This window comes from Tachysurus vachellii, chromosome 7, assembly GCF_030014155.1.
Source record: "Tachysurus vachellii isolate PV-2020 chromosome 7, HZAU_Pvac_v1, whole genome shotgun sequence".
NCBI classification, from domain to species: domain Eukaryota; kingdom Metazoa; phylum Chordata; class Actinopteri; order Siluriformes; family Bagridae; genus Tachysurus; species Tachysurus vachellii.
This window is the reverse complement of record NC_083466.1, coordinates 10,852,288-10,867,478: the sequence shown is the minus strand read 5'-3', so window position 1 is coordinate 10,867,478 and position 15,191 is coordinate 10,852,288. Positions and strand designations below refer to the sequence as shown.

The 15,191-nt window shown below is 38.0% G+C and overlaps 1 protein-coding gene across 1 annotated transcript; it reads left to right on the top strand.

Annotated features, from left to right (window-relative positions):
- Positions 1-730: 730 nt before the first annotated feature.
- On the top strand, positions 731-12,964 carry arsj (arylsulfatase family, member J). The gene is made up of 2 exons (XM_060874242.1): positions 731-1,453; positions 11,238-12,964. The coding sequence occupies exons 1-2, from the start codon at positions 1,161-1,163 to the stop codon at positions 12,637-12,639; spliced, it is 1,695 nt and encodes a 564-aa protein (XP_060730225.1). The 5' UTR covers positions 731-1,160; the 3' UTR covers positions 12,640-12,964.
- The last annotated feature ends 2,227 nt before the right edge of the window (positions 12,965-15,191 follow it).

Sequence of the window (15,191 nt, the reverse complement as noted above, 5' to 3'; positions counted from 1 at the left end):
GTGCTATGGGTATGTCAGTAAAGAAGGCTGAAAAATATCAGCTCAAATGGAGATAAAATCTAGACCCGAGATTCATTCATGTTATCACTAGACATGACCCACTTACAGTCTTCATGAATTTACAGTCTGTGCTAGAAGGAAATCAGTCCTAGTTTTTGCTTCTTTGTACCATCCCATGTATGTTTCTTATGGCTAATTTTGGTGCTGTTGTGTCGCTAGTCCATAATAATCTGTATTATCTGTCAGTATTATAATCTGTGCCGTTGCTGTGTCGATAATCCAAAATAATTTGTCAACAGCAAGCACACTGTAACCTTGTAGTGCATTCATACTGCATTCATACTGCTAGTTTAGCCTTATCACAACCAGCTTCAAGAGTTCTTTGATTACACAGATAATCAAGGTTTTTTTTTCTTTCTTTAATCCAACATGTCTTCGCTTTTCTAAATAATTCACAGGTGATACTGAACAGAATTCAAACACAGTCTAAAGAAACATCTCAGAAGGTGGCAGCTACACAATCATTTGATCCTTCATGACAACTTGAGTAAACAAACATAACAAAATATGTGATTTAAGGTGGAATTTGGTGGCAGCTTCAACTGGGAGAATCAGCTGCTTCAGCTGCCACACAGTCCTACCTTAAAGCACATACTTGCCAGACCTGTTACTCTTATTCAATTTGATTTTAGGGTTGTACGCATGCTAGTTTTAGACCAGCTGGGAAGCTAATGAGATTATGTAGTCATTCTTATTTCTTTTCTTCAGAGAGAAAAAAGCAGATATAAAAACACAAAACGTACATGGACACGCCATGAGCATTAACAGCGAGGTACTACACTAGTGTTATTATATGTAACAAGAACTTTTAAATGGTCACATGTTTCGCAAAAAAAGTTTTAAAGACGCTAGAGGAGATAGAGTAAACCTAATTGCCAAGCGCTTCTGCTCCACCCGCTGGCGCGCGCCGCCTCTTGCTATAATACACACGAGGCGCTCACACACGTACAGTACAGTACACCCGCATACGCTCCGACCATGTCGTGCAGACAGACAACGTGCAGTGAATGAGGTAACAGTATGTAGACCTTCATGAGCCACTTGGGCTTTCGCAGTGAAGGCGAATGGTGTGAGCGGCGAGACGCGCTGAAGAGGCGGCCATGTTTGTGCTTGGGGTTTTGGCCGGATTCTGCCTCTGCAACGCGGCCGCCTCCGGATACGGTAGATGGACGAAGGACTTTCGCACCAGCTCAAATGAAGTGGACAAGCCCGGCTTGCAGCCTCACATCATTTTCGTCATGGTGGACGACCAGGGATTCAGGGACGTGGGATATCACGGGTCCGAAATCAAGACGCCGACACTGGACTGGCTCGCGGCTAACGGCGTGAAACTGGAGAATTACTACGTGCAGCCGTTGTGCAGCCCGTCCAGGAGTCAGCTAATGACCGGCAGGTGAGCATGTTACAGCCACTCACAGTCATGTCATAGCTGGTTATGTTATATTAGGCAAGATGCATAATGACAATACCTGTGTATATAGGGAAATGTACACTTCCCTCTGCACCTGTACATCAAATAAATAATTCATAGCAGATAGAAGAGTGACTTGTAGAGAAATATATATATTTTTCAACATGCTGGTGCAGTAAAGTCCACAAAGTAAAGCCTACAAATTTTCATAACAATTTTGTTCAGTTAAGTACTCAAATGTACATTTTACATTTTAAAAGACTCATTTTTTTTTTCAAGGGTTCAGGATGTTTTGACTCATATCTCAGGGGCTGGGGTTTTGATAATCATGAAAGAAAATACATGGACAGATGTATGCACTGTAGTGCTCAAATCTACACTACAGTATGTACATTTCACAATAAAGTCCTCAGTTCTGTGCCATAGTACTGAAATCTGTCCTAAAGCGTGCATATTTTACAGCAGACATCATTTCTATTCTATAGTTCTAAAATTTACATTATATAAGTATAATAAGTATGCATGTCTTACAGGTAAGTTCTTTCGTTTGCACCAAAGTACTAAATTGCTGAAATCATTAAAGTGTGTACATTCTGTCATAATGAAATAATTCTGGAAGCCTGCATTCAGTATATCCTTGTTACACAATATGCCACAATGTGAATCATGCTAAACACAGTGCACAAATCTTAAACACCTTACTTTGTGATAGTATTGTTTATATTATACATTAAATTATATATATATATATATTCATATAAAAAAAATATACATTTTTTATATTTGTATAATTTTTTTTTCTGTTAACTCATACTGTGATGTACTTTCCAAGCTTGTGTCCCTTCAGGTCAAATACGTTCATTAAGTAAGGAAAAATATGGCAAGCTGTGCTGTTAATATAATTCACTAGGGGTGTTGTGATGTGGCCTGAAGTCGAACATTTTCCTATGCGAGCATAGCCTGAAGTGTTTTATTCATTTCATACCACAGAATTTTGCCAACTCATAATACTTAATTTAATAATCGTCAAGGGATCAACAATGATTTTATCAGCATAAGAAAAAGGGATTAACAATATCCGGGGACGCAGTAGATCCAGAGATATATTTAGAGAACACTCAGCATAAAGCAAGACCGCACCCTGTCCATCACAGGGCACCATGCACACACACATACACATACACACTCATACACATACATAATTTGGAGCAATCTATCTTTTGCCAATCCACCACCAGGCATGTGTTTAGAAGGTGAGAGGATAGCTAAAAAGGAAATCTACACAGACATTGAGGTGTGGACATCAATATAAACTCTACACGGTCACCTGAGCTTGTAGCTATTCATATTTATAGTTAATGATATGGAGTGTCCACAAGACACGTTGGTTCTTGTTATCACTTATGTTGGAACAGATGTGAACAGTTCCTGCACCAGCCCATTTAGTCTATCCCTCTCTTTCTCTTGAAGTTAAAAGTTGCTTACCATGTTATTCATTTTGTAATCAGTTTTTCATTGGTAAACCCATTTTTAATCCATTTAGGATTAGATTTGGATTATGTGAAGTGGCCTCCATAGAAATGTCTGTTATTTACTATTGAAATTCGAGCTAGATTAGAGCTAGAGCTAATGAAAACCCTGGCATTTAAGTTACAGCCGACAATATTGTCATTGTTATTCTGTACTAGAAACTTAATCAACACTTTCTGATCCATCAGATTTGAAAGTTCAGCAATGTTTTGGTACAAAAAACCTTTAATGTAGAGTAGACTGTTGAAGGACTGAACTCTTTAAAGGCCCCCACAGGACAGGAATCTTGCCAGGCTCCTGCTTTGAAGGTAATGAAAAAGAGGCTCCACTTTCACAATCCTAAAGGACTACAGAATTAATAGCAGGGTCTACTGCCCATGATTAAATCTCTTGTGATGTTAATAAAGTCTTGTCTTAGATAAAAAAAAAGTAAAGAATCTGCAGGGCACAAGATATTTAGAATAAGGGGTGCCGTTTTTTTGGGTGTGTATTTGTGCTTTCTGCTTTGCATTGTGAACCAACAAGCGAACATTTCATTTTATTTGGGTGTAAAATAAATGAGTGCACAATGACTAAGAGAATAATTTATGGCACTAGTATTAGCAGGCATTTAAACAGCTTTGTAGATAATGTAGGAAACTTTTCACAGGAGTGATATTATAGAGAAAAGAAATTTAAACAAAAAAAAGTCAACTCAATTTAATTACAAAATAAATCATAAATGCAGGTGAAGATCACATTATTATAAAGAATAATGATTCATAAGTCATTCAGAGTGGATTTTGAGTTAAGCCTTAAGTCAAGAATTGTACAATGTCTCAGCAAGTGATGTCTTTTTGACTGGAATAAAGTAAAGAAAAATAACACAAAAGGAGAGATGCAGCTTGTCAGAGGAGTTAGATACTTTTATTGAAAAGTCTTTGGAGGAAGGATCTTCTACTAAACAATAAAGTGCTTGTGCCTGTTGTTGAAAAATGCTGAAATATCTTTAACCCTAAACCAGAGGAAGTGCAAGTCAGTTTGTGTCATAAATCAGCTTATAGTAATGGGTTAAAAGAGTCAATTCAAACCTTTCCAAATGAACTGAATTTTTTTCTTATCAGCCTCTTTGTGATTAATATATATATATATATATATATATATATATATATATATATATATATATGTTGACAAGAGGTCTTACATTTCTGTCATGATTATGTGTTGATTAATTAGAACTGCATTATATACAAGAGCCCTCTTATCCTATGCCCCTTTTCCAGCAAGGCAGTTTGAGTGCAGTTTTCAGAGCCAAATTTAAAATCAGTTCTTTCTTTGTCGACACTTAAATCACCGGCTCTGAACCAGGAAAAGTGGTTCTTGAATAGTACCAAAACATTGCTGGTCTAGACTTAAGAACCACTTGCATCAGGGGCTGGGGGCGGGTTTACTGTGACCAACAAGACAATGCCAATGTAAGTTTGCAAAGCCATGAGCATTAACAGTAAAGCAACATCCGCCATTGTTGATGTTGTGGTTGCGTTTGCCACTGCTACACTTATGTTGCTGTATAATGTTGTATATAGTGATGTAAGACTTGGCTCTGTGATGGCTCTCTAGCCCATGGAAAGGCAAACCAGTTCTTAGAAGGCTCGCCAGTGGAACCAACTTTGAACCATCACTCTGAACCAGCACCCAGTTCTTTCTGGTCGAAAGAGGGCATTAGAGATCCTGTTTAAGGCAAGACCACATGCTTTGAGGGGTCCTCAGATTTGTGTCCCATGTTTAAGTTTGATTTCGATTCAGTGTGATTCAAATTCAGTTGGGTGACATTCATATCATACAAGAACTTCAGGTTTGATGCCAAGTTACTAATGTTAACAATTTACTGTATCTGATCAGCCATAACCATAAAAATCAGCAAGATCTGTGATTGGTGATGCATTACTGTAAGTGAAACACTTTATGGACCACTGGCCATAGCACGTTTACGTGAACATTTCCCAAAATGTTGGCTCAAAGCTATAAGTAAAACATTCCTAGCATATCTGTGTAGGCTGTAGCATTAATATTCTCTTTCATTGGAACTAAAAGGCCCAAACCTGTTCCAGTTTGAAGATATAATTTGCATATGTTGATTTGGAAGATATCAAATTTGTCCTGCTCAGTTGAATTGGAACACTGACTCACCTGACATCAGTGTCTTGCATTTTGGTGGGCACAAATTCCCACATCCACGATCTATACGATCACGAAATATACTGGAAAGCCTTCCCAGAGGAGGTATAGCAGCAAAGGAGGGGCTAAATCCATTTGGTTTTTGAATGGGATGTTCAACAAGCACCTATAGGTATTATGGTCAGGTGTCCACATACCTTTGGCCAGACAGTGTATTATATTTATTTCCATTGCATGCTCAACTTTATTAAAAAAAAAAAAAAATCAATACATTTAAAGACAAATTATACTAGCTATTAAGCTTGGACAAAAATCTGTTTAAAGTGTTTAAGAACACTTTAAGAAGTGTCACTGGCGTTCTTGAAAGTGTCCAACTTCTCCACACTTTCCAACTGTTTTTTTAGTTAAATAAGTGTATCATCCTGGCAATAGAAGTCCACTTTTTCTTTTTCAGTGTGAACACAATAATCACATTATTTATACTACAAAATGGCATAGAATAATACATGTGTATGCAATTTGGGACACCAAAATGGATTTAACTTTATGATAACATTATGCAATGTGTTTGCAGATTTTACAGTTTTGCTACACTGACACTTGTAGTTTAATTCAAAAGAGCAAATGGTTTCAACATTGTAGAATAATGTAGTACATTGTTCCTGCAGTGGAAAACAGGAGAGGATTAAAAAGGAGGAACCAAGCAGATTGAATTATCTGTTAGGAGACTCAGGAACATGAAGAAGGTGTGACTGAATAGCTTAGTGTGAGGGAAAGATTACGCAAGCAGCTTTTGTTGTTTCAGGGTCTGTATGTGATTAACCCTGGAGTGGAGTTTATTATGTTTATTTAGACCAGATGCAGGAGGAACACTGTTATGAGGAAGAACATGGGGCTGGCAGAGCTTTCAGCACAGATTGGGTAAGGATTTGTAGAGCCAGTGGCTGTGGTGGTCAAAAGACATATGTCGGGGATTATTTTGATTATATACAAGGGGAAACATGGTTTTACTGGGTGTGTGATAGGTTGGAAGTATGCTCCAGCAGTTACGTCAACACGTTTAGGGGACGCCTTGATTGGAGAGCATGACAGGATTTTGACAGCAACATTTAGCAGTAAAAAGGGAGCTTGGATCTGTTTCCACTTGCCTGTGGTGCTGTAGTGTCTCTGACCACAGTTATAACTCCATAAAACAAACTATTAACTATAAAATGCATTCAATTATATCTTAGCTAGTACTTTTCTGTTTAATGACATATTTGCAGTTCTTTTACAAACACATAAAGACAAAACTTAATCTGACGAATCTATTTTTTATAGCTGTATTGGTCACTGACCCTAAAGTCCTACATGTGACCAGGAGGTTGCTTTTGGAGATTTATGACTTTGGGCACATGTCAATTTATTACCTGGACACTTTGATTCACTTGACACTTGATTCTACATGTCCGTGATACTTTACTTATTTACTTATTCTTGTGCCTTGTTAGTGAGTGTCATGTTGGATTTCTGTAATGCAATTTGTTATGACAAAACTGCTGCTGTGCCTCAGGGTTCAAAACAATCCTTTAAATCTCTCTCTCTCTCGCTCTCTCTCTCTCTCTCTCTCTCTCTCTCTCTCTCTCTCTCTCTCTCTCTCTCTCTAAAACTATAAAAATAATGATGCTATGAAGGCACTTTCTGTGCAGGAATGCCAAAAATGCTTCATTTAGGGTTAAATGAACTGAAGTCCTCTTCATGTTTGTAGTAGACAGAAATTAAGTATTTTAAGGTTTAAGGAATCAGTTTTATATGCCACACTGTCTTTGTACAGTACAACCAGAAACCTAAATAGATAATAATGTAAATGTATTTAAAATATGCATTTATAGGCAAATCAAGTATTGTTGACATCTTACAGTTCTAGGCTCTCAGGCCTGATCCTGATTTTTCTCTATTTTCCTCACATTCTCCACTTCATAAAACATGCTTGTAGATAGATCAGATAAATAGTCCCTTTGTATTAATGTGCATGTGCCTTGCAGTGGACTGACATCCTATCTATGGTGTATTCCCACTTCATGACTAGTGTTTGTGAGAGCTCAGGGTCCACCACAACCCTGAACAGGATGGAATGTTACAAATGAATGAATGAATCACATTTACATTTGTTGAAGCACTTGTGCAGTTATTATTGGCACACCTGGATTTAGGAATCTTCTCTCAGAACCTCTACAGTTCCTCTGGATAGAGAGACATATTAGTATTAGTCTTTTCAGCTATTCAAGGACATTTGCAGAATTGTGCCAAATTTATATTGACTGAGTGGCTGTGTGTGTTAATCTTTAATCAAACAGTAAACCGTTATCCACTTTGAGGCTTTGGGTACCTTGGGGATGTTTTCTTCTTTTCCTCAATTCTGACAAGCCTGCCAGATCCTGCTACTGGAAAACATGACTTTTGTCACACACTGTATGTCTCAGTTTCATGCATGCTTCAGACCCTTCCCATTTTCATAATTGCAGGAAGGGCAGGGACCAATGATGTAAGTACTACTGATAGAGACAGTCTGCATATCTTGTGTTATCACTGCCCTGACCCATGGTGTGTTAGTTTGAGGTAGTTTTGTATGGGCTTACTGTATGGACAGTTTAGAGCCAAATAGAAAACCAGCCAAGTGTGTTGGCAGAACTTCTAATATAGCAGCCCAAGTTTAAACACACCCATGGCAAGTCTGTGTTTTTGCAGCTAAGATTGGAAGAAACCTATGTGAATCAGCCTACACAGATATGTGACTACAGCTAAAGATAAACATCTTTTCAATGGTATCTTTCAGCATGTCTTGTTTTCTGTAGTAGCTCACAAAATATATATGATATACTCTATGAATGTTTATTACTTTATGATCAAGTTATGTTTGCAGTAATGTAGTATATATAAATATTTTTATATTTCCAATATTTTCTATTCTCTCCAAAGCTCATGGCGTAAATAATCTATAAATTATCTGAACAGCTGTGTGTGTGTGTGTGTGTGTGTGTGTGTGTGTGTGTGTGTGTGGGAAAGAGAAAGACACAGATATTTGCACAGTTAAAGAACAACAACACCTTACTTGCATCTTTTTCGTATTCATAGTTTGCATGGCTCTAAAAATACATTATAAAATGTAAGATTAATGCAGGCAATTTTTAAAATAATTCTAATTTAATTGGTCATGGATTTTAAGCATATGTTACCACTACATACATTTCTTGTTAGTTTCACTGTAGTTACTGAATAATTCATAGTAGTTACTGAATAATATGCTCCAAGTGAAATACCTTTAAGATTTCAAGAGGTTAAAATGAGGTGAACGTTATCTACCTGCTGTTAAGCTAACACAGAGACATAGATATGAGGAAATCTAACAGGAACAAACTAAATCAAAGAGAAGTTGCTTTAACTGCATTAGTTGGAAGTAGTTTGCATTTTTTGCATTGCTGTACAAATGCTGCAAAGTTGGTAAAGATGACTGAACGTTAAATTGCATTCCATTTGTTGAAGTTTGTCAAAGTGCTTCTCTAGCCCAATCATTGAGCTTTTTATTCATTTCAATTTAATGAGTTTTATTAGCATGACTGTGCCTACAATGTTGCCAAAGCTGGTAACTAAAGTGAAATATATATACACTTCTTGCCTACAATGTTTCTGGGATTATAGGATAAACCCCAGGTCCACCAAGAGCCTTTCTGGACAATAACATACAGACAATAATATATATTCAGCTGAAATGGTGCAGTGTTTAATATCTGTGACAGACATACTCACACCCCCCCCCCAACCACCCCCCCAGCCCCTCAACCCTAACAGTCCCTCAGCAGATTGCACTACAATATGCATGCGCTATGTGTGTGAAAATTATTGTGTTTTAGCACCAGCAAATACACCAGAATATTGTGAAAGCATACAATATTTACACGTTGCCTGTTGCCACAAACCTTCCAGGAACAACTAGAGCTCTTATTTTACCCCCTATCTGATGAGAGAATGCCTGTTTGTCGGGCACTGAAAGACAGGAGGAGGGGTGATGGAGCGACGGGTAGATGACAGAGATGAAGGGAAAGAAGAGTTACTGAGAAAATAATGAAGGGAGCCTGGTTGTCTGTGCACTCAGAAAGGCAGACAAGAGGCACCAGTTCCATTTTTTGTGTGTTTTCCAGAGGAAAGCAGTAAAAGTTTTTAAAGTAATTTTGTGACTGTTTGCCAGCTACATGCTAAATAATTACATTAGATTAACAGCCCAACCCATACTGTAGAAAACCATGTATATTAGTTTCTGATCATTAATTCTAACATATCAGAATCAGATCATTGTTTAAGCAAATGTTATTACATTTTATGAGGGACTTTATAGAAGAGTTAAAGCAGGGTAAAAGCTATTGGCTCTATAATATACTGGCCTTGATTAAATTCTTAGTAAATGTCTTAATTTAGGTAATCTGCTAAGATAGATAAGGTTATTGTGGTTATGTAGTTGTTTGTGTTTGTCTTTTATATTTATCGTAATCCAAGTTTTGACAGCTAAGATACCATGTGTAAAACATTAGATTTATTTGAAATTATGTCACTTACCCGAATGACCAAGGTGTCTGTAACAAAACATATTCTGTTAAAATTAGTTGAATATGACACAATTTACACCTTTGTCTCTAGTAGTACTGACTTACAGTATAAACATGCAAATATAATAAGGTATACTAAGTTTTTTTTTCTCCCAAATAAAGTACTATAGACTGTGACCATGTACTCTACCATCTAGTTTGTGAATTTTAGAAGAGTATTTTTTTCTCAGATGGAACTAAAGTTTTTAACTAACCAGAAGTATAAGTCGTTTCTTAGTCAATGGGAAAATGACATCAAATGCATGCAAAGCAATAGCGGTAATTTTTTTAAATATTAGGAAAAAAAATGACACAACAATAATTTAATTTAACTAATTTAAGGCAAGGGGGGCACGGTGGCTTAGTGGTTAGCACGTTCGCCTCACAACTCCAGGGTTGGGAGTTTGATTGCCGCCTCCACCTTGTGTGTGTGGAGTTTGCATGTTCTCCCCGTGCCTCGGGGGTTTCCTCCGGTTACTCCGGTTTCCTCCCCCGGTCCAAAGACATGCATGGTAGGTTGATTGGCATCTCTGGAAAAATTGTCCGTAGTGTGTGTGATTGTGTGAGTGAATGAGAGTGTGTGTGTGCCCTGCGATGGGTTGGCACTCCGTCCAGGGTGTATCCTGCCTTGATGCCCGATGACGCCTGAGATAGGCACAGGCTCCCCGTGACCCGAGGTAGTTCAGATAACCGGTAGAAAATGAATGAATGAATTTAAGGCAAGGGTCTTTGGCCATCTTGAAAATTTCTTTTCATCTATTGTAAGCACCTGGTAGCCCCACCCCTCTTCTACTACATAATCAAAGTTGCAAGCTTTGAGTGTATGAAATGTCCATGAGTGCCCTACTCACACTTTTTATATTACACAATGAAACACAATTTTATATTGTCTTAAAGAATAGTTCATGGGCATGTGAGACACCATGGCACAGTAGCTTCAGCAGCATCTAGTTTTTATAAATCTACTTGTTTTTCTTCAATCTGTCTGTTTGATCTAGAATGGATTTACCAATTTACCAAGTCTTGCTTACTAGACAAAACACGTGTTAAAACTGTGTATTTACTGAGTGTCATTGTGGACCTTTGATTTACAATTAGGCTACGTGTAGTCTGTGTTATTCATCTTAGTGTTTTTCTTCTAAGTAACTGATGTGTGAATGGAACCCTGCATGGCATACACACAGCAACGTATTCCAGACAAAACAAGACATGTTTACATGAACTTCAAAAGAAAAAGCTTAATCAAACAAAAATCCATGAAATTCCAGCTGTTGTAGTGATCTCATATGTGTGCTGTAATGTATGTGGCTTTCATATTTTACCCATGATGAATAGATTCCTAGATATGACTGTTATATTTAAATTATTGATAAAATAAAGCAGTAACTTAAAGCAAATTTGATTTAAACTTTTGTATGTAAAAATAAAGTGTAATTTGTTTATATTTGTTTCTACCATAGGTATCAAATCCACACTGGGCTTCAACACTCTATAATCCATGCTTCCCAACCCAACTGCCTCCCCCTAGAAAACATCACACTCCCCCAAAAGCTCAAGAATGCAGGATATGCTACACACATGGTTGGCAAGTGGCACCTTGGTTTCTACAAGCGTGGCTGCATGCCTACACAGCGTGGCTTTGACACTTTTTTCGGTTCCCTTCTAGGGAGTGGTGACTACTATAGCCACTACAAATGTGACAGCCCTGGAATGTGTGGCTTTGACTTACATGAAGGAGAGGAAGCTGCGTGGGAACAAGACCAAGGCATCTATTCCACTCACATGTATACTGAAAAGGCATTGCGTATTTTAGCATCGCACAACCCCAGACAACCTATTTTCCTGTATTTGGCATACCAGGCAGTACACTCACCTCTGCAGGTTCCCGCTCGCTATCTTAAACGCTATAAATCCATTCCAAATCTGCAGCGACGCAAGTATGCAGCCATGGTCAGCTGCTTGGATGAGGCTATGCGAAATTTAACTCTTGCACTCAAACGCTACGGCTACTATGACAACATGGTCTTTGTGTACTCTTCAGACAATGGGGGTCAACCTCTGGCAGGTGGCAGTAACTGGCCTCTAAGAGGTAGTAAGGGAAGCTACTGGGAGGGTGGTATACGGGCAGTGGGATTTGTGCACAGCCCTCTACTTGTAAGGAGAGGTACTTGTAAGGCCCTAATACACATTACTGACTGGTACCCAACCCTGGTAACACTTGGTGAAGGAACACTTGATGAGAATCAGAACCTGGATGGCTATGACGTTTGGGAGTCAATCAGCGAAGGCCGCCCCTCTCCACGTCATGACATTCTCCACAACATAGATCCCATTTACACTAAAGCTAAGAATGGCTCCTGGAAGGCAGGATATGGAATCTGGAACACAGCTATCCAGGCAGCTCTTCGTGTTGGGGACTGGAAACTCCTGACGGGTGTTCCAGGCTACAGCGACTGGATTCCACCACAAACCTTTTCCAAGCAGATGTTGAGTAATCGCTGGCACAGGGAACGTGTGCGATGGGATCGAGGCAAGACGTTATGGCTTTTTAACATCACAGCTGACCCTTTTGAGCGTGTGGACCTGTCGAGACGTTACCCACACATAGTGAAAAAGATGCTACTCAGGCTTTTGCAGTTCAACAAGACAGCTGTCCCATGCCGCTACCCATCCAAGGACTATCGGTCCAATCCTCAGTACAATGGAGGGGTCTGGGGACCTTGGTTCTCAGATATTAATGAACAAGAGAATGAAAATAATAACATTCTTTCCAATAATTTACAGAAAATCAAAAAAGAGAAAAAACGAAAGCATAAAGAAAAGCTGAAAAGGAAAGCTGACGACTTCTTGGTTTTCATTTGAAGTGACTTGTAAAGACCCCAGTACTCAGGGACTGACAGGCAGACTTTATCTGTTCACATTATATTTCATTGACAGAGTTTTATATTAATATAAATTTACCTCTAGTTAGATATTTTATGCATCTGTTATGCATCTGATTCTTATGAAGAATCCCACTTAAACACTGCTGTTTTTCCAGCTTAGAATTGGACAATGTTTGTTAGATTTTTTTTTAATGAGAGATATATTTATTTTTTAGATTTTATTGCATGCTCAACCTTCCTTGCCAACACATTGTTTTATAATTTGTAGTCTTTTTTGTAGGGTTTCTTTACTGATAAACCTATGTTCAATACATGATTTTTCACACATTTAGAATTTCTCACTAGAGATTTTTTCTTTTGTTTGTTCTTTTGTGTTGTTTGGTCCATTCTTAGTTAAAGTTGAATGTAAAGCAATAAAATAAAAAATGTGAAATGTGAAAAAATATCCTGCCTTTTGCTTGGTTTTTGTCCATCTTCATCCTGTTTAGACATATAATATCTGTTGGGCCCTTGTGTGCTCATATTACAGGATGTGGAAAGATGTATACCATGTATGCATCCAATCATACAGAGCATGATAAACATTTATCAGAATGGTTGAATAGTCAAGTCTATCTGCACAAAAAATGAAATTATTCTATAAAATGAACTAATATTGTCTGTCATTTTGGAACAAAAGCATTATCAAAAGCATTATTTTTTGTTCTTTTGCTGTCTGTATTATGTGTTTTCTTTCAGTTAAATGGACACAGGGAACACTATCAAAAATTCTCAACAGTGTTGAATCTTTAAACAAGTATGTACTTAAAATTGCAAGACAGATGACTACTATACAAACAGCTGCATAGCACATTTTACAACATGATTCATAACATTGCATGGTTACTTTAATTCATTCGTGTAATTCATTCAAGGTCATCATTATGTGTAATAAAAAGAATCTGAATTTTTTCAACAAATCCGGCTGTCACTAAGCTTACTAACAGAGAAGATGGAAAGTTGTGTCTTACTCTTTCTAGACCGCTGTAGATTCGGAAAAGCATAGTATTAAGATTGCCCATGTATACAAACTGTAAATCCTACAGCAAATCTTTATACTTTGGCACCTCTGCTCATCTATAAAAAAGGACTGGAAGTTGTGCAGTAGGAGAAAGGTTTAGCGTTTCAGTGGGGAAAAAAATTCAGCTTTTGTAATGATACTTAAAGTGCAGCGGTGGCTCAAGTGGTTAAGTCTTTGGGTTGTTCATCAGAAGGTTGTGTTTCAAAGTCCCCTCTGCCACTGCTGGGCCTCTGAGCAAAGCCCTCAATCTTCCCTGCTCCAGGGGCATTGCATCATAGCTGCCCGTATACTCAGACCCCAACATCCAATGCTGGGAAATGAGAAGAAAAGTGCTCTACTGTGCTTTAATGTGTGCTTGTACTGTGTTTTAATGTGTGTGGCCATAATAAAATTTAAAATGTGGTGGGAGAGCCTCATGTTCTAATAGTGTTTTGCACGATTATGATTGCAGTGAATTTTTCATCCTGTTCCACATCAAACCACATTGGAGTATCATGTATTTCACCCACCTCTTAAACATACACATAAAGTCTGCAGCCAGGCATTACTCATGGTGAACTATTTCACAGGACCTCCCATTCAGGTGCAAAATCTCTATAAAGCTTCTGAGGTTTTCGGGGGACAGTTCACCCTCATGAACCTCATGAAGGTCTAGTACATTTGTCATCCATAAGAAAAGCCAGATTAGTTTCGGAGGGAAAATATTAATGACACATTTGGGTGTTGGTTGCTGAATATATGAGAAATTATGTAATGTTCCTGTTGTAGAGCTATATCTGTTAACAAGCTCACTCACTCTGCAGAGGAATTGTAATCCTGATTACTGAAGAAATCCATGGCAATGTTTTACAAACCTAACTAGAAATCATTTTCATGAGGTTATTGTAGAAATCTACATCACCACATGAAGTTCAGATGCATTAAAGTAATGAAAAACAAACCAAATTACTTTGTAGAAGTAATAAACCTCTAAAGAGAATTGGTTCAAGAACCCTTGTTACTTTCATAAGATTTTCCCCATCACCTTCTCACCCCCTTTCCCCAAATTAAAAATAAATACTAATCTAGCACTGAATACGGCAAGGCCATTTCTTTTACAAAACACTTAAATATAAAGCCACAGCATTAACAATGAAAGAATACAGCTAGGATTGCGACCAAATACAAACTTACAGCCAAAAACCAGGGAAGACTTTTCCACGGGAAAAGTCACGAAGTACTTTTGCCTCACAGCAAATCAAAGCCTGGCCACCTCATATGGGGTAAATCATGGCAGACCGTAAACTGAGAGTATCTAGCGTAAGTGTTTTTGGTAGGTGTTCAACAGCATTACTTAATCCCCATCTGTTCAAAGTGAGAAATATTCTATAGCGAGAGGCCTGTGTGCTTTTTAATAAAATGAGAACATTCTTTATATTTAATGACATGTATCATCTACTTTGCACAGCTCACATTGCAGAACACACTGT

Coding starts and splice junctions, on each gene's coding strand:
- arsj (XM_060874242.1), top strand. CDS start 1,161: ATGTTTGTGCTTGGGGTTTTGGCCGGATTCTGCCTCTGCAACGCGGCC. Junction 1,454..11,237: donor AGTCAGCTAATGACCGGCAG/GTGAGCATGTTA, acceptor TTTCTACCATAG/GTATCAAATCCACACTGGGC.